The 20548-nt window shown below is 38.7% G+C and overlaps 1 protein-coding gene across 1 annotated transcript; it reads left to right on the top strand.

Moving 5' to 3' along the window:
* Positions 1-5893: 5893 nt before the first annotated feature.
* cetn3 (centrin 3) lies at positions 5894-19945 on the top strand. Its single transcript, XM_023294064.3, has 5 exons — positions 5894-6028; positions 13198-13333; positions 18620-18734; positions 18844-19035; positions 19365-19945. Exons 1-5 carry the CDS (start codon positions 6012-6014, stop codon positions 19406-19408), a joined length of 504 nt encoding a protein of 167 aa, XP_023149832.1. The 5' UTR covers positions 5894-6011; the 3' UTR covers positions 19409-19945.
* The last annotated feature ends 603 nt before the right edge of the window (positions 19946-20548 follow it).

Here is a 20548-nt window from a genome sequence, read left to right as displayed (position 1 = left end):
TAGCTAACACAATGTAGCATTAGAACACAGGAGGGATGGTTGCTGGAAATGTTCCTCTGTACCCCTATGTAGATATTCCATTAAAAATAAACTGTTTCCTGCTAGAATAGTCATTTACCACATTAAACATGTGTAGACTGGACTTCTGATTCATTTCATGTTATCTTAATTGAAAAAAACTGCCTTTCTTTCAAAAATAAGGACATTTCTAAGTGACCCCAAACTTTTGAACAGTAGTGTAATTCATTAAAAATCTATAATATGGGAGCCACCACTTTTTCCCAGAGTTGGTAACACCTATGGACACTTGGAAAAAAATTGGACATTTTGTTTTCATGTTTTTTTTTTCAAACAGCAAAAATCAGTAATTGAATAAATTCAACTATCGTAATTGTGTCTAACTACACTGAAGACATTTTTGAGTTCTCTCTACTTTAGCGAGGGTTGAAGCTGTTTCCGTAGACATGCAAGTATATTGCAGTTAAAAATTAGCTGTCAGCGACGAAAAATGTGACAAGGGCAGAAAACACCAGGAAACTGTTTGGATTCAGAGGGTTAAGCTAAATGCTAACACCAGCATGTTAACGTGCTCACAGTGACAATGCTATCACGCTAATGTTTAGCAGATATACTGTTTACCATCGGTGACCTTAAGATGTTTTCTTTCAAAGCCAAGAAAAAATGTTTTTAGAATCCTTTTTTTTTGACTGTTCGACTGTAAGTTGAAGTGTAGCACAATAGCCTGTTGGCCAATCAGCCCTGCTCCCTGCATGTTTTGAGTCAGGCTGTTATCCACCTAACATAAGGTGCAATTAAAAAGTTGTGAGACCTTCATGGTGTACGTAAAACATGTATGAACAGTAACAGATGTTAGCAGATGTTTTTGTGTCTGCCAGGTGCACATTTGGACTTCAAACTTTCACAGAGAGCATACATCACATTCTGTGTTCCTCATGAGACTGCAGCTCCATCTCCGACACGATAGTTTAATACTGGAAGAACTGTAGCTTCCAAGACCATAGAAGGATATCAGTTCAAGAACCCCTGCAGCATACTTGCACTTTTTTTTGCAGTATTCACATCTTTGTGCACCATGAGTTTGTCCTCCAGGGCCTGTCGACGTAGAGTGGAACTGGGACACGCTGAGGCATCTGAGGGAGAAGATTCAACTGACCTGAACTGTGGCACGATGGCATGTAGGTGCTGATAAACATGGGTTTTTGTCCACAACAACACAATTGTTGCTCTCCACCTGCCCCACTCACCAGATTTGTCGTTTGTCCCAAAATTGAATGGACTTCGAAGAGTCACTGTTTTGACACAGTTTTGACACTGGTCTTCACATATGGTGTTTGACATGTTCACAGAATGGGACCTCCAGGGATCGTTACAAGTGTTACAGGAGCACTGGGAGCTATCACTGGACAAGGAGACTACTTTCATAGAGTTGGTGGCCAATTTTACATTTTTATAGGCATAATATTGGAGCTTTTTGATCACATCTTGTATCTGAACTAAATTTCAAGGCAATCTTTTCAATAACCACTGAGACCTAACCTACTAGATAGGCCCCAAATTGTCATCTTCATGGTGGTGCTGGAGGAAAGTGCAGAGGATCATCAGAGTCTGGAGGTTTCATCATCTGGGAAACATGAATGTCTGATCCAATGCCATTGATGGAGCCCCACGTTGTTAAAAAAGTGTGTTAAAAACCTCAGTGCTTTAAAATCATATTCTTTTGTGATTTCTGTTGTGTGGTCATGTGACCAAGAGGATGTTAAACCTGATCTGCTGGATGTTAAGATGAAACAAGCAGTGGAGCTCTCTGGTACTGTCCTGTGCTTGAACTCCACAGACCTCCAGCTCTCAGACAGAGCTCGTGTTTCATGCCTCCTCTCTCTGAAAGTCTTGTTTTTGTTGCAGAGGTGAACATGAGGAGGGGAGGGGGGTGGCACCAGAGCACGTACTTACCTTATCCGCCATCAGCCGGCTGCACAGAGGCAGCTTTCTAAGGACTCCACATGTGAGCGAGTCGTCCAGGGTACATGTGGGGTAAACAGAGTGGTGAACATCCGGCTGGTATGCAAGAGACCAACTCTGTCTGAGGTGGTCCCAGAGGGGGGAGGAAGGTGGCCTCAGAAAGCAACGTCTGTTTCTACTCTGACAGAGCCTGATTCAGAAGCTCTTCGAGGAGTTTTTTGAAGAGGGTCTAGATACTAAAGTAGAATCTGTTGTTTGGTCGAATACCATACATGAAAAAACTAGAAAACAAGCTCATTTCTGATTTACCATTAACATAAAAAGATTAAGTGAAACAAAGTTAAAAAGCTGTGTCATTTTTGCCAAAGTGAAGATCCCAAATAATACAAAGGGTGAAATTACCATAAAGTGAAAATAAGCCATTTTTCCGACTTTTATCCATTTGATTTTTCATATTAATGGACAATAAAAAATGGGCCAGTTTTCTTGTGCTTGTTTTCATCTGCTAGTTTTGTGGTGAATAAGGAAATTTTAGTGACAGTGCATGCTTTACTGCATGCAAAAATACCACCAAATCAGTTCTATATTTGTATTATTTTCTACATTGTACAGTAATATTGAAGATTAACACTTTTTTTTGTTTACAACATAATTCTATATGTATTCTTTTATAGTTTTGATGTCTTCAGTATGAATCTACAATGTAGAAAATAATTAAATAAAAAGTATTGAATAAGAAGGTGTGTCACAGGAATGGTAGAGTTTTAAAAAATGACTAGATTTAAAGAAAAAGGTTTTAACTCTTGCTTGTGGTGATTTTTGGCATTAAAAACATTTATGGGCTTCATGGGAGATGGAAACAGCTTTTCTACATATGTTCTGATGTAGCAAACGTTTAACTCACATGAGTGATCTGCTGTTTCTTTTATTGTTTGTCTCTGACATTAAAGAATAATTACAACTTTCCTGAGTGAAAACAATTCTTGAAGACTTAGTTGGCAAACAGATGATTTTGTGTGCATTTTTTTGTTTGCCTCATGTACTACAGCCATGTGTATTGGTGGCCTATAGCGCCACCTTCTGACAAAGGCCTAGTTTTTTCACTCCAAAGCAGTCAAAAAAAAAAAACAGGCTAATTCCCATTATCTTTCTTTTTTGTGTTAATGTATAGCTGACAATTCTGCAGAAAAGATGAGATTAAACATGGAGGAAAATCTCAGATTAAAGCTTCCAACATCTGTGAGCCAACGGAGGCTAACCCTCATATACTATTGTTGAAAAGTTTGGGGTCACTTAGAAATGTCCTTATTTTTGAAAGAAAAGCAGCTACTGGGTGGGTTTTTTTTTTTTTTTTTTTTCAAATTTTGTACTTTCTTTGTAAATACACTACCGTTCAAAAGTTTGGAGTCACTTAGAAATGTCCTTATTTTTGAAAGAAAAGGTTTTTTGTTTTCAATGACGATAACATGAAATCAATCAGAAATACAGTCTACACATTGTTAATGTTGTAAATGACTATTCTAGCTGGAAATGGATGATTATTAATGGAATATCTACATAGGGATACAGAGGCCCATTTCCAGCAACCATCACTCCAGTGTTCTAATGCTACATTGTGTTAGCTAATGGTGTTGAAAAGCTAATTGATGATTAGAAAACCCTTGTGCAATTGTGTTAGCACATGAATAAAAGCATGAGTTTTTATGGAGAACATGAAATTCTCTGGGTGAAATTTTTCAACGGTAGTATATATTCGAATATTGCCAAACTAAAGACATTAGTTTGGCAATATTCGAATATATATATATATTATATATATATATATATATATATATATATATATATATATATATATATATATATATATATATATATATATATATATATATATATATATATAAATAATATATATATTCGAATATTGCCAAACTAAAGCCATTCTGTCTTTGTCTCTTCTGTGTTTCTACCTTTTAAAGGACTCAACAGCCTTCATCTCATGCCTCTAACTGCTGAAGCCAATCGACACAAGAGGCCTCTGTCTGGTGTTCCACAGCAGACTGCTGGAGGTGAACTCTGTTCTCCTTTGTTCAGGTTTACTGGATGTATTGATGTGTGAGCCTGTATTCAGCTCTTTCAGTCTGAACAGGCCTTAAACATGAGTTTGTTGCTGTTTCCAGGTTCGATTGATAACAAATAAATTAGAGCCTCAAATCCTCACAGCTGTAATAAGATAGACCAATTTGTACTTCCCGTTGGAGAGGAATTTTGTTGTATCTGATTTTTGACAATAATTGTTATTTTTTATAACTTTTACATTAGTGTATGAAAGTTACACAGAACTCCTTAAGGACAAAAACGTCTGCGTCAAAAATACTGTCATAAAACTGTTATGTAATAATGTTGTTTACTACTTTCACTAAGTCTGATTTTTTTTTTTAACCAACGCCAATCTTGCTCATAACTAAAAAGTGAGCATTTAGTTTCAGGATTTTAACCCTTTAAATGCCAAAAATGTGTCAAAAAATTTCTACACCACAAAATCTGCACTTTCACTAAGTACACTTTTGAAACCACATCTGCCCTTATCGAAAGGACTAAATATTTATTAATTTTTAAAATTTTGACCATTCAAATGCTACTTTGTTTTTAGGATGCCAGAGTAGCTTTATAATGAGGGAGGGAAAAATTACAGAAGTAAATCAGTGTCAATACAATAGGTGGTAAGTGGAAAATGTATGTATGTATATATGCATGTATGTATGTATGACTGTATGTATGCATTACCATGCCCGAAATTATCCAAAACTCTAAAAAGAACACTTATAGATTCCCCAAAGGTTAAAAAGGGGTTAAATCTGAAATGAAAAAGTTTAATATTTTGTTAAAAATTATATCTGCTAATACAGCTTTTATCCAACTACACCCACATTTTTGGGAAGGTCAACAAAAAATGGAGCTCTAGGGTAAACATGTCTTCTTTAAATCAGAACATTGCGGAGGAATATTGTTGAAACAGATGTGAATAATCCATGAGGTGTTTAAAATGTACAATAGGGCGTGCATTTATCTCTTGGCGTCTCCCTGCCGGGGTAACATATCTGGGTCACGAAGGCTTTGTGTCTGTAGGTTCATAGTATTATACACAACTTAAAGGGCTGTTTTCTCAAAATGAGTAATCCCCACTTCAGTAACATTTACATGCACCAAATTTTACAGCTTTATCTTTTCTATATTCCAAATATTTTTACACAGACTTTACAGGGCTACACATAGAGAGACAGACAACCAAGGACACCTACAATTTAGAATCACCAATTAACCTCAGCATGTTTTTGGAAGTACCCAGTGAGAACCCACACAGGCTCAGGGACAACATGCAAACTCCCTAAAGAAAGATTCCAAGCTGGGCTGTTTTATAGCACAATTAATTCCAAACGGATTAAGATTTTTCTCTGGCTTTTGACAGTATTTGCTGATCTAATTGATTTGGAGTGATATGAAAAGACATTCACACCCCACTCTGTAAAAAATAATAAACATTCATTCATTCATTCATTCATAAAAATCTTTGACTAATATTTCAACAAAACAAGACAAAAATGTTTAAGATGACGTTATCCAGTTATTAAAAAATAGGCCATTTTGGATATAGAATACGTAATTTCTATATCTAAACTTAAAATTTCAGAAAACTTGTAATAAAAAAAAATTTTATCTTAATGTGAGTCACCAACAGTGTGTATCTATCAGTTCATAACGTACCCCACTGACCTGAAATTACAGATGAAGCAGTAATAACATAGAAGAACACCAGGTGGCGGAAGTGCACCGCTCGGTTGTACTTGCTTTAGATGAAGAAGAAAGCAACCAATCAGAAGGCAGTTTGCTGCTGCCTGGCGACCAGCAGCCAATAGGAACCCCGACTGTGAGCGCGGATAAACGGATTTGTTGTTGTTGTGTTAGCGGTAGCTGGGCTGAAAGTGAGTTCAGCGACAATAATTTCACATTAAACATCATATATTACTCCCAGCATGAGTCTGTCTCTGAGGTAAGCCGCGTTGCTGCACTTACTGCGCTTATTTGCACCGCACAGTTCAATGTAAGACCGCAAGACCAGCGCTAGTTCATGTATGTTAGCTGCTGTTAGCATGTCCGGCTTTTATCAGTTACTGTATGACCGATTACTTGGCTAGATAACGGTTAAATATACGTTGAAAATGATGTCGTTATCTAGTAAGTTGCCTCTCCTGGTTACAGTTACATTTATGAGTGTAAAGCTCTGGATAATAATAATTATCCTTGAATGAAAGTCGAACAGGTGTAATAACTATTGACTTTTATAGGTGTTAGATTAAGTCCCAGTAGCCGTGAATCACCTTCACTGTTACAGAAACCACATTACAGAGCAAATATTTGCTGTATTTAAAAACACAGACGCTGCAGTAAGAACACAAGGCAACAAAAGTCTTTATGAGATTCAAATCGTGTGTTTTGGTTTTTTTTTTTCAATAATTCATATGTCGACCTTTTTTGATGATTCTAGGGTTGCCACCTTTCAGAAATGAAAATAAAGGACGCCCACCACGGCTCCTCGGGGCCACAGTTCAGTAAAGTTGTAAAGATATTCACAGATTCAGACTTTCAGCATCAATAACTCAGATAAATGTTGTCAAAACATAAACGATGCCTCTTTCCCATCATTGTAAGGTAGACAATGTGCTACAAGCCCAGTTTTATCAAAAGTAGCTGTCTTTCAAGTTGCAGGAATAACATTGGTGTCAACAGGAGCCAGTTAAAGGCTGCAGTGATTTTAGTGACACTACAGTGTATCAGAGTGAAGTTACTGAATATCTGTGTCTCTCTTCACTGTTGCAGCGGTTTTGCAATTTGCAAATAGTCCCTGTGCACTCTATAGACACCAATGTTATTTGCGCAGCTTGAAAGACAGCTACTTTTGATTAAACTTGGCTTGTAGCACATTGTCTACCTTACAATGATGGGAAAGAGGCATTGTTTATGTTTTGACAAAGTATATCTAATGAGTTATTGATGCCAGATGTCTGAATCTGTGAATATCTTTCCAACTTTACCATACTCGGGGTCACTACCAACCAAGGAGTGGTATATTTAATTTTGAAAAAAGCACTTAGCCATACTTAAAGCTTTAAGTGCTTTATTAACACGATACTAAGAATTTTGTATTGTTTTATTATCACAGGTTCTGTCTGAAAGGAAGTGGCCTCATTTTAAATAGTGAAACCATACTAAAATGTAATGACCAGCCAGTGTGCAGTACTGGATTCCGCAAAAACATAAACAGTTGAATGCAGAACACTGGACAAAGAAATTCTCTACAGACATTTTTTCCCATTTAAATCTTATCTTAACACAATGAATGTATTAACTTATTTATGTGTGTATGCATGTATTTATTGATTGATTTAGTACTGTTAACATATCAGAATTCTGAGTTTTTCTGAAGATAGGCAAAGTCAATTTATTGATTACATATAGGCTATTAAATAAATGTTTATTAATAACTAAAAAGCGTTTAAAATAATAATAAACAACTTAGGCCACATCCGCATGATTATAAACGTCCTCTGGTGAATTCACAACCATATAGCGTAGGAAATCTAGCTGATCACATCATGATGTTCCTTATCACATCTACTTCAGGAGATGATTGGGAGATGAAAAACTGTGACCTGCTGGTTGGGTTCTCTCTGTTCTCATGTTTCTTACATGTTGGTCCACTGAAGAATACTGCCTCAGCCAGTCCATGAGCAACAGAAAACACAGTTTATACCCACTGCCAGGGGTTCCACTCTTCCCACTCACGTCTGTACATTTGCAGACGTTTTTGCTTCTTTGGACGTGGTGGAGTTTCGGGTGTAGACATTTTTAAACACGCGCATGCAGCAGCGTCTGTAACCAGGCAACCAGAGACAGGACTGGACACGCAGAGATCTATCCACTGGACCTCGCATCGGGTCCTCGCTACAAAGGTCTAAGGAAGATGCAATTGGCTGCCCTTAATATTTCCTGTGTTTTATTTTGTTCATGATACAGTTTTGATGAGTGTGTGACAGACGTGTATAGGGCATTTATGAAAATACGGAACAATTTGCATCCCGTATTGATTCAATACGGGATGCAGCAATTAATTGTCAAATAAAGGACGATTCCATATTTTAAGGGATGGGTGGCAACCCTAGATGATTGTCCTCAGCATGGAGGAAACCGAATTCCCGGACAGATTCTCTACCATTCTTCAGGGAAATTTTTCAGCTGTTTTTGCTGGAGGGGTTGTGTGGCTCTGCTTACCCCTTTAAAACACCCCGAAGCTGTTCTATAGGAGTCAATGAGCACAGGTTTTCTAACTTCTCAGTGGCCAAAGGTGAGATTCACTTTTGTTGCATTGATTTTCTACTCTGAGGCCTGTATTTTCACAATTGTCTTACTAAAATATCTGTTACATATATTTGATTGTTAATTAGAGTAATACGCTACTGGTCAATATAAAAATAATACAATTATACAGAGGTGATATGATTTTGAATCATTTGATTTGAAAGTGATATTGCAAATCGCTATATTTGCTTATGTTGTTTGCTGTAACTTCCCTTTAAAGGCAAATTAAGATAAGTACACGCTTGGTGAAGATTGAGTGTAGAACTGCAACAATTCGGCAGTTTGTGGAAAATAATTTGCAACCGTTTTGATAATTAAAGAACTGTTTTAGTAATTTAGTAGGCCAAAAGTTTTCTGTTTCTAACATGCACTTACACTTATTTAAGTCATAAAAATTGACCAGAGTGCTGAGAAAGTTTCAGCTTGTTGATTGATATTGCTCTGCTGTTGATAATTCAAAGGCAGAGCGTATTATGTGTATCTATCAGTTACTGTGTGCATTTCATGGCAGTCATTTTAAAATAATCAGCCTAAAAAAATATACATGCAAGGCTTGAACACCTTCCAGTTTGCTTTCTAGTAGTGATAGCGAGATGAAGCTTCATGAAGCATTGAGGCTTTCCATCCAATTGGTTCACTCATGGGTCGAAGCTCCATGGTGCTTCATTTGCTCTACTGTGCCATCAAGTGGACAAAATAAAAGTAAAACAGGCAGAAATGCCTATAACGACACATTGGCTTTGCTATGTGAAGCTTTGAATTATGCTTAAATCATAATGTCAGTAAACAAGTAATATGCTTAATATAGTGTCATTTTTTCCTGATAGCAGGGGCAGAGGGGGAAGTGGAAACAGACTGGGGAGAGATTTGAGATATTCAATTCAATTCAATTCAATTTTATTTATATAGCGCCAATTACAGTCAAATTGTCTCGAGACGCTTTACAGAACCCATATGCCTGACCCCCAGAGCAAGCCAAAAGGCGACAGTGGCAAGGAAAACACCCTTTTAACAGGGAAAAAAACCTCGAGCAGAACCCGGCTCTAATGTGGGGGGACCCATCTGCCTGCTGGCCGGGCGGGTTGAGAGGGACAGAAGAGGTAGAGAGGTAGAGATAGAGGGGTAGAGGTAGAGATAGAGGGATACAGATAGAGGGGTAGAGATAGAGAGGTGGGGGGGTGGGACACAAGGACCATAAAACACAGCCACACATCTGAAGCATCCAGCATCCAGCTCTGGGACCAGGGACACTCGGAGAAAGGACACAGAAAGAAACAGAGTGAATGTAATGCAATAATGGTATATATAGTAAATACATAGGTAGTTAGAGAAGGGCTCAGTGCATCAAGAGAGGTTCCCCAGCAGCCTAGGCCTATAGCAGCATAACTAGGGGCAAACTAAAGGGACGTCAAGAGGGGAAGTCAGTTGTGCAAATGAAAACACCAGCTCACCCCGTCAGGGTCACCCAGTCAGCCCTAACTATAAGCTTTGTCGAAAAGGAAGGTTTTAAGCCTGGTCTTAAAAATAGAGAGGGTGTCCGCCTCCCGAACCCAAACTGGGAGCTGGTTCCACAGGAGAGGTGCCTGATAACTGAAGGCTCTGCCTCCCATTCTACTTTTAGAGATTCTAGGAACAACAAGTAAGCCTGCAGTCTGAGAGCGAAGAGTTCTGCTAGGGTAATATGGTACTATCAGGTCTTTAAGATATGATGGAGATTGGTTGTTAAGAGCTTTATATGTCAGAAGAAGGATTTTGAATTCTATTCTAGATTTAACAGGGAGCCAATGAAGAGAAACCAATATAGGAGAAATATGATCTCTCTTGCTAACTCCCGTCAGTACTCTGGCTGCAGCGTTTTGGATCAGCTGTAGATGTTTCAGAGAGCTATTGGGACAACCTGATAATAAGGAATTACAGTAGTCAAGCCTAGAAGTAACAAATGCATGGACTAGTTTTTCTGCATCACTCTGAGACAGGATGTTCCTGATTTTCACAATATTTCTCAGGTGGAAAAAGGAAGTCCTACAGATTTGTTTTATGTGCGAGTTAAAGGACATGTCCTGGTCAAAGATAACACCGAGGTTCCTCACAGTAGTATTGGAGGCCAATGTAATGCCATCCAGAGTAACTATATGCTTTGAAAGCAATTCTCTAAGATGTTTGGGGCCAAATACAATGACTTCAGTCTTGTCTGAATTTAGTAGTAAGAAATTATAGGTCATCCAGGTCTCTATGTCCTTAAGACAATCTTGCAGTCTAGCTAGCTGATTAGTTTCATTTGGCTTCATAGATAAATACAATTGAGTGTCGTCAGCATAACAATGGAAATTAATACAGTGCTTCCTAATAATGTTGCCTAAGGGAAGCATGTATAATGTGAACAGTATTGGTCCTAAGACAGAACCCTGAGGAACTCCATGATTAACCCTAGTATGCTCAGAAGAGTCATTGTTGACATGCACAAACTGGAACCTGTCTGATAAGTAGGATTTAAACCAGTCCAGTGCTGTCCCTTTAATGCCAATAGAATGTCCTAGTCGCTGTAATAAAAGTTTGTGGTCGATTGTATCGAATGCTGCACTAAGGTCCAACAGAATAAGTATAGAGACCAGTCCATTATCTGACGCTATGAGAAGGTCATTAGTAACTTTCACCAGAGCTGTTTCTGTGCTATGATGCACTCTGAAGCCTGACTGAAACTCTTCAAACAGGCTATTCCTTTGTAAATGTTCATATAATTGATTTGCAACTGTTCTTTCCAGAATTTTAGAGAGAAATGGGAGGTTGGAAATTGGTCTATAGTTGGCTAAAACATCTGGATCTAGAGTGGGCTTTTTAAGTAAAGGTTTGATTACAGCAACCTTAAAAGCCTGTGGTACATAACCTGTTACTAGAGAGAGATTAATCAGATCTAACATTGAGGAATTAATTAAAGGTAAAGCCTCCTTGAACAGTCTAGTTGGGATAGGATCTAAAAGACATGTTGATGGTTTGGATGTAGAAACTATTGAAATGAGTTCAAAGAGATGTATGGGGGTGAAAAATTCTAAATATCCATCTGGTCTTACAGCCAATTCTAAAGTATCTGTAATCGATGATACATCTGTGACATTTGCAGGAAGGGCCAGATTAATTTTTTCTCTAATCGTAATAATTTTATTTGTTAAGAAGCTCATGAAGTTGTTACTGCTCAAAGCTAAAGGAATACAAGTTTCAACAGAGCTCTGACTCTTTGTCAGCCTGGCTACAGTGCTGAAGAGAAACCTGGGGTTGTTCTTGTTTTCCTCTATTAAAGATGAATAATATGTTGTCCTGGCATTACGAAGAGCTTTTTTATAAATTACTAGACTTTTTTTCCAAGCTACATAAACTTCCTCTAAATTAGTGGAGTACCACTTCCTTTCCAGCTTTCGGGACGCCTGCTTTAAAGTCCGCAGCTGGGAATTATACCAAGGAGCAGGTCCTCTCTGAGATAGAACTTTCTTTTTTACAGGTGCAACACTATCAAGTGTTGTACGCAGTGAGGCTGCAGCATTATTAACAATATAATCCACTTCTGTAGGGGTAAAATTATAATATTTCCCTTCCATTATATCAGTAAGTGGTGCTGGACTAAATAGAGAGGGTATTATTTCCTTAAATTTAGTCACCGAATTGTGAGACAGACATCTACTGTAATGATATTTATTCTTAACTCCTATACAATCTATTGTTGTAAATTGAAATGTTATCATAAAATGGTCAGAAAGAAGAGGGTTCCGGGGAAATACTGTTAACTGTTTGATTTCTATGCCATAAGTCAGAACGAGGTCAAGGGTATGATTAAAACTATGAGTTGGTTTATTTACATGTTGAGAAAACCCAATTGAGTCTAATATTGAATTAAAAGCAGTCGTAAGGCTGTCACTGTCCACGTCAACATGAATGTTGAAGTCACCCACAATAATGACATGACAGATATGTAGCTTGACTGCTTGATTGGGGTCAGGTTCTGGTTTTCTGTAAAGTGTTTAGATACTTTTAATTGTAATTAGGGCTATATAAATAAAATTTAATGTGCTTGTGCTACTTGTTGTTTTGTGACTGCGTGTGGTACCAGCGAAAAAAACAAAAGTAGGGACAGCATTTTATTTGTTTTTATTCAAAAATATCAATTTTTCCACAGTGCTGGCATTCAGACGGTTTCTCTTTTTTTGGTCAACATTTCTCTAGCTCCTTGGAACACAACAGACACTTCACCTTTTAAAGTACCAGAAAAAAAAAAGAAATTAGGACAGGCAATGTGCGGTGTTGTCACAGGTACTCATATTACACTTCACTTGTTATGTGCCTACTTTATTAGGAGAAATCAGGTCAAAGTGTTCCCAGACAGGGGAGAATCTTCTCTTTCTGGCCTTCTATGGACAAATCCATTGTGTTTCGCTGCCCCTTATACGTTCAAACCCGCGAACCACTTCCTGAACCAGTCACGTGGTACGACCGGCTCGCAAGGCTTCGAACGTCGTCATTTTTGGCTCCTCCCCTAAATGAAGCAAGCCTCGATACGCGATTCGTGGAAACACCCCCTCCATTACTCGACACACGCTTTGAAGCCTCAGCACATCTCGTAACATCACTACTTTATATTACGAAATCTTTTAAAGTCTGCAGTTACAGCTCTGCTTTCATAGGACAGTTTGAGATTACATGTATGTCAAAATTCTTTATTGTCTAGCAACAGGCGAAAATTAAGTGTTAGTCATGTGAATACAGCTGTGATCCCTGCTTTGTGTAACACATCTTGTCACCTCCATCTCTCGACAGACCTGAGCTCCCAGCAGACAAAACTAAGCGTAAGAAGAGGAGAGAACTCAACGAGGATCAGAAACATGAAATCAAAGAAGCTTTTGAGTTATTTGACACTGACAAAGATAAAGAAATCGATTACCATGAGCTGAAGGTGAGCAAAGGAGGGCACCAGTGTGTTTGAGGAGCAGAAGTTGCCTGATGCTCAACAGCAGTCCTTTGTATTGATGTTCAAATTGTAATAATATGTGTTGCTGAATATGTAGTTAGTCTTGATTTTATACCCGAGACAGTTATCTATCATTGCATAACAATGAACACAATGTCCTCACATCCATAGGAACAGTTTCCAGAATTTAAATTACTGGTTTGCCACCATTGTGTCACCAGTATTATACACACGTAGACAAAATTGTTGGTACCCCTCAGTTAATGAAAGAAAAACACACAATGGTCACAGAAATAATTTGAATCTGACAAAAGTAATAATAAATAAAAATTCTATGAAAATTAACCAATTAAAATCAGACATTGCTTTTGAACCGTGGTTCAGCAGAATTATTTTAAAAATAAACTCATGAAACAGGCCTGGACAAAAATGATGGTACCCATAACGTAATATTTTGTTGCACAACCTTTTGAGGCAATCACTTCAATCAAACCATTTCTGTAACTGTCAGTGAGACTTCTGCACCTCTCAGCAGGTATTCTGGTCCACTCCTCATGAGCAGACTGCTCCAGTTGTCTCAGGTTTGAAGAGTTCCCTCTCCAGACGGCATGTTTCAGCTCCTTCCACAGATGTTCAATAGGATTTAGATCAGGGCTCATAGAAGGCCACTTCAGAATAGTCCAATGTTTTCCTCTTAGCCATTCTTGGCTGTTTTTAGCTGTGTGTTTTGGCTCATTATCCTGTTGCAAGATCCATGACCTGCGACTGAGACCAAGCTTTCTGACACTGGGCAGCACATTTCTCTCTAGAATACCTTAATAGTCATGAGATTTCATTGTACCCTGCACAGATTCAAGACACCCTGTGTCAGATGCAGCAAAGCAGCCCCAGAACATAGCAGAGCCTCCTCCATGTTTCACAGTAGGGACAGTGTTCTTTTCTTGATATGCTTCATTATTGCGTCTGTGAACATAGAGCTGATGTGCCTTGCTAAAAAGTTCCAGTTTTGTCTCGTCTGTCCATAGGACATTCCCCCAGAAGCTTTGTGGCTTGTCAACATGCAGTTTGGCAAATTCCAGTCTGGCTTTTTTATGATTTGTTTTCAATGATGGTGTCCTCCTTGGTCGTCTCCCATGAAGTCCACTTTGGCTCAAACAATGACGGATGGTGCCATCTGACACTGATGTACCTTGGCCTTGGAGTTTACCTTTAATGTCTTTAGAGGTTGTTCTGGGCTCTTTTGTTACCATTCGTATTATCCGTCTCTTCCATTTGTCATCAATTTTCCTCCTGCGGCCACATCCAGGGAGGTTGGCTACAGTCCCATGGATCTTAAATTTCTGAATAATATGTGCAACTGTAGTCACAGGAACATCAAGCTGCTTGGAGATGGTCTTATAGCCTTTACCTTTAACATGCTTGTCTATAATTTTCTTTCTAATCTCCTGAGACAACTCTCTCCTTCGCTTCCTCTGGTCCATGTTTAGTGTGGTACACACCATTTCACCAAACAGCACAGTGACTACTTGTAACCCTATAAATAGGCCGACTGACTGATTACATGTTTGTGGACACCTGTGATGCTAATTAGAGGACACACGTTGATTGAACATGTCCCTATGGTCACATTGTTTTCAGTCTTTTCTAGGCGTCCTATCATTTTTGTCCAGGTCTGTTAGTAGGGAGGTTAAGCCCAAAAAGTAGGCCTTTGACTTCAAGTCATGATGCAAAGGTCTCCTTTTGGTATGGAAGTACCTCAGGGTCATACAAATTATTTTTTGCTAAGACACAAGTGAGATTACACTTTGTATTGGAAATAAACAAAATAAAATGGCCGCCAATGCCCCGAAAATACTCTAGAACCCGTGTCTTTGCTTCTGTTATAGGTATAATGACAAATTTGGTGTTAAAGTGTACATTTTTGGTGTCAAGGAATCCAATAAAATAGGTTACCAACAGCTTTCCCCTTACCATGACAACTGAGGGTAAATATGCACATTTCACATAAAAAAATTGTCATCAGAGTGACTTTATTTATCTTTTCCTTCAAAAAGTTTTGTGTTTAAGCAGTGCAGCTACTTCTGTGCATTACATTTGTCCTAAGTAGCATGAGATTTCAACTAGTCAGGAGTAGCATATGCCTAGATGCACCAGGGGCTGTAACAGCTGTAGCAGCTGTTGAATGTCAAAGGTGACAGGTTGAAACTTTGAGGTTCGTATGACTTTCTGAATGAATAGAAAAATGTTTTTAAGGTTAGATTATTAATAACTAGCTAGCTAGTAAATAGTTAACTACATTATTATTGAAGCAAGCACATAGCCTACATTTTGCTAGGTAGTTAGCTTCATTATTATAAATATATAGACAAATGAGTTACACTTTCGCTTATTGCACATGACAGTTTCCTAACTGTCATTAAGTGAGTGTGTGTTTGGTCTGTTGGGAGCTGATTATAAAGTCTGATACCAGCATGAAGGAAGGAACTGCGGTAATGCTCCTTCACACACCTGGGTGATGCAGTCTGTCACTAAAGGAGCTGTCCAGAGCTCTCAGAGTGTCGTGCATGGGGTGGGAGACGCTGTCCAGCAGGGATGTTAGCTTGGCTAACATCCTCCTTTCTCCCACCACTACTCCCAACACTACAACTGCTATTATTTCAAAGGACTTGCCAGAACCTGTCATTTGCAAGTGTAAGACTGACTGTAAAGCACCTTGCAAATGCTGCATGCTGAGGCTGCCTTGCATGTCTCTCTGTGGATGTCATGGCCCATGTTCCCACAGTGGTCAGACATCTAAATAGAAAATCATCTTTGTGACGTGTTTACACGAAGCTATTAGATTTCATCACTAGAAAGTTATAGGTGTTTGCATTGCCTACTTCTAAAATGTCAACATACAGTCATGGAAAAAAATGTTGGACCACCCTTGTTTTCTTCAATTTCTTGTTCATTTTAATGCCTGGTACCACTAAAGGTACATTTGTTTGGACAAATATAATGATAACAAAAATAACTCATAAGAGTTTAATTTCAGAGCTTGTATCAGACATTTTTCATGGTTCTCTTGATAATAACCAAAATCCCTTTAGTTCTTCTTCCATCAGTAGCTATGTCATTGTACTGCCAAAAATAGCTTTTAGGATTCCATGTTTTCTTTTCTGTCTGTTTTAGTCCCATGATACACACAGGAGTTAGTACTTATTCATAACCATTGTTTCTGATGACTGCAGCCACGCATCTTGGCAAGCTCTCTGTCAGCTTCTGACATTGTTCTGCTGTCACAGCAGCAAATTCCTGTTGCACAAATTCTAACTAATTTGCTTTGTTTTTGGGCTTGTGGTTCTCCATTTTGCAGTTTTCCACAAGTTTTCAATTGGATTTAGATCTGGTGATTGAGCAGGCCAAGGCATGGTTCCAATGTTCTGGTTCTCCATCCAGGCTTTAACTGACCTTGCCGTGCGGCAAGGGGCATTGTCTTGTTGGAAAACCTAGTCATTGGAGGCCAGAAAGAGTTTTCCAGCTGATGGAAGAAGACTGTTTTCAAGAGTAATCCTGTACATGACCTGGTTCATTTGCCCTGTTCCACCCAAACTGAAAAATCTCCAGATGTTCACTGATCCACCCCCATGTTTTACTGTAGGGTCAGACAGTCTGGTTTGTAGCTTCCCCAGGCTTCCTCCTAACCAGGAAGTTGGCTGGAATGGGCATCAACTGAAAATTGGATTCATCCCTGAAGAGAACCTCAGCCCAATCATCCACAGTCAAGTCACATTTCTCCACAGTGCTCACTCATTTTTAAGGTCCCTGGAAGTCTGAGGAAGATTCCTGACACAGGAACAGATGAGTGACGGTCATCTAGTGGGTAGAAAGACGTTTCCTGCTGCGACCAGCTAGCAGTTTGGTAGAACCATGGTGGGCTTGCTTTTTCTTGATGTAATGAACGGCTGTCTTGGAGATCTTCAGTTTTTTCGCTACCTGTCTCTCACTCATGCCAGTTTCCAGCAGTGCCAAGATGTCTGCCTTTGTGGCTTCACATAATTCTTTTGTTTTAGGCATTATGTGAGAACTGACAACATCTGAGTTGTGCTACGGCTTGAATGTCAGCAGGAAACCACTGTAGGCCTTTGCATGTGCAGTGCTGCTTATGGCATGAAATGGACTCTTATATACCCTGGGAATACATGAAACTGAAAGATGTCAAATAGGACATAAAGTATTATGGAATCAACTGCATTTTTTGTTGTGTTCATCGTATTCTTCAGGTAGTGTACCTTTCGTGGTATCAGGCATTAAAATGAGCAAGAAATTGAAGAAAACAAGGGCGGTCTAATCATTTTTTCCATGATTGTAGTTATGAATTCGTCTTACTACTCAGCTTCTTTGCATCCATAATACACATATTCAACACTTTAAGTTGTTATTTATTAAATTATTGAGTTGTGAATCGACTGTGTTTTTGGTATGTGTTTTTTTTTTTTTTTTTTTAAATAAATTGCACATTTTACCTTCAGTTGTCATGGTGAGGAGAATATCATTGTTTTTTAGTCTTGGAACCTATTTTGTTGGATTCATTGACCCCAAAAATGTACACATTGACACCAAGTTTGCCATTATAGCTATAACAGAAGCAAAGATATGGGCCTCTCGAGTATGGTCTGCGGCGATTTTAAAAATGGCCGCCAAAGCGTGATCTCACTTGTGTCTCAGGATAAATTTATTTGTATGACCCTAAGGTACTTCCATACCAAAGGGGACCTTTGCATCATGACTTGAAGTCAAAAGTCGCTTAACCTCCCTACTATGTTTCATGAGTTTATTTTTTAAAATAATTCTGTTAAACCACGGTTCAAAAGGAATGTCTGATTTTCATTGGTTGATTTTCAGAGAATTTTTATTACTACTTTTGTCAGATTCAAACTGTGGGTTTTTCTTTTATTAACTGAGGGAGGTGTACCAACAATTTTGTCCACATGTGTAGTGAAACAAGTGTTAAATTGTATTCTATGTGACATAAAAATATTATTACATAAGTTAGCCTGTAAGCAGTATGGGAGCACACATCATGAATAAGTGAGGATGTAGTGCTAATACATGCTTTGGAGAATGTTGTAATGATTGATTTAAGTGTACATGCCCTTTAGTATCCTTGTTCTAATAATATCTGGGGTGTAACACTTTTGTGGAACATTCGTATTCCTTTGTACATGGTCATAATGGTATCCAGTTTGATGCGTCATTTAGATTTATATCACAAATTAAAAATCCCAACAGGTGGCGATGCGCGCACTCGGCTTTGAAGTGAAGAAAGTGGACGTTCTGAAGATTCTTAAAGACTATGATAGAGAGGGAAACGGCAAAATAACGTTTGAGGATTTCAATGAAGTAGGTGAGTTTGTCTGAACCTGATTAGAAGGGAGATGAATCCTGACAGTTGATGGGAACACATCTGTTTGTATACTGAAGTGCTTCAGTAACTCCTGAATGTCTTTCTGCAGTGACAGATCGCATCCTAGAGCGAGACCCGAAGGAGGAGATCATGAAGGCCTTTAAGCTGTTTGATGACGACGAGTCTGGAAAGATCAGTCTGAGGAACCTGAGGCGAGTGGCTCGAGAACTCGGAGAGAACGTCAGCGACGAGGAGCTGCGCAGCATGATAGACGAGTTCGACACAGATGGAGACGGTGAAAGTAAGTCAGCTCAGCCAGTTCCTTACATCAGTTGTCTCTCAAATCTGGCTCATTTCAGTCGATACTGATAATAAATAAACACACAGATTAGCATGTTCTGCTGCACATTGTGGCACATAATATTAATTCTAAACATGCCAAATTAATTAGTGCAACATGAAGATAGAAAGACGTGAACAGGTAAAGAGCTAATCTTACTGAAGAATTCCTCCAGTTATGTCTGGATAATAAAGCTTGCAATAATTAATTTCTGCATTCCTTGCATTGACATTTAGAAAATACGCTTTTTTAATGTAAATACACTGAACTTGTTGTCCTTCCTTTGTCAGTAAACCAGGACGAGTTCCTCTCCATTATGACTGGAGATTCCTGATAAGACATTTTACTGCTGCGGAGGACTTTTGGGGCGGATCGGTCGTCCACATTAGTGACTGAGTGTCAGCATGGACGTTCTCTCTGAGGTCATTCCATTGGCCCTGAGGTTTGTACTTGATTCATTACACAAAAACTCTGGATTGTGTTAGAACATCAGCCACATCGCTCGACCTGAAGATGACGTTTAAAGTGTCGATATCTTGCTGCTCTTTGAAATTTAGCAAAAATGTCGTCAAGTTTTCTGTGTTTCTGTCTTCGTAAAATGTGGCACTTCACCTCACCAGCGTCTCAAACATCATTTCACACTTTGATGTTATTAGTTTAGGTGATTATATTCACTCTGTTATAAACATACCCTAATAACTGTTGGGAAAATGTTGAAATTTTATTGTTCATTCTTGAAGTTGTAGTGTTGGAGAAGAAACGCACACACACATTTCATCATGACCAATTTGACTGGCTGTATTTGCCGTTTGCATTTGAGTGCTTGAATGTGCTATTTATTTTTTACACAATAAACTGTTTTCCCAGCAAATTTTTTCATTACCACTTATTTTGTATTTTCAGTTGCATCCAAAAAGCCCAACATGCTCAAGATGTAAAATACAGCATTAATAAAAAACATAATCAATATTAAAGCTGCAAGCTGCGTTGAATGAGCCCTCGCCGTGTCGCCACAGACACGCCATTTCAGGAATTTTCACCATGAATCATCATCAGTTTCCTCAGGCTTACGTCACCACATTTGAGGTTAATATGGTCAACTGGCTAACAATAGCACATCAAAGTGTAGAACATGTCCTTTCCTGTTGCCATCAGGTGACACTGTGACTGTGAATGGATATTGGCATCTGGATGTCACCAGGGCAGGACTCTAATCAAACATGTAAAGTTTGAGATAGACTGCAGCATGCACAGGGGAGTTAGACAGCACTTCCTCTTTCATAGCGAAGCATCAAAGTTCAGGGGGCTGCCATGGCCACACCCTTTGACTCTCGCATAAGAGTCTGATAACTTTTCATAACTAAGGTGTGTTGTATGTACTGGCCAAATCTGAGATCTCTTGGAGTTCCCCCTATGAGGATTTAACTCTTGGAAATTAGCAGAAATAACAAAAATATTAAAGCTGCAAGCAGCG

The sequence above is a fragment of the Amphiprion ocellaris genome, chromosome 17, assembly GCF_022539595.1.
Source record: "Amphiprion ocellaris isolate individual 3 ecotype Okinawa chromosome 17, ASM2253959v1, whole genome shotgun sequence".
NCBI classification, from domain to species: Eukaryota; Metazoa; Chordata; class Actinopteri; family Pomacentridae; genus Amphiprion; species Amphiprion ocellaris.
The sequence above is the reverse complement of the archived record's forward strand: the minus strand, read 5'-3'. Positions and strand labels throughout refer to the sequence as shown.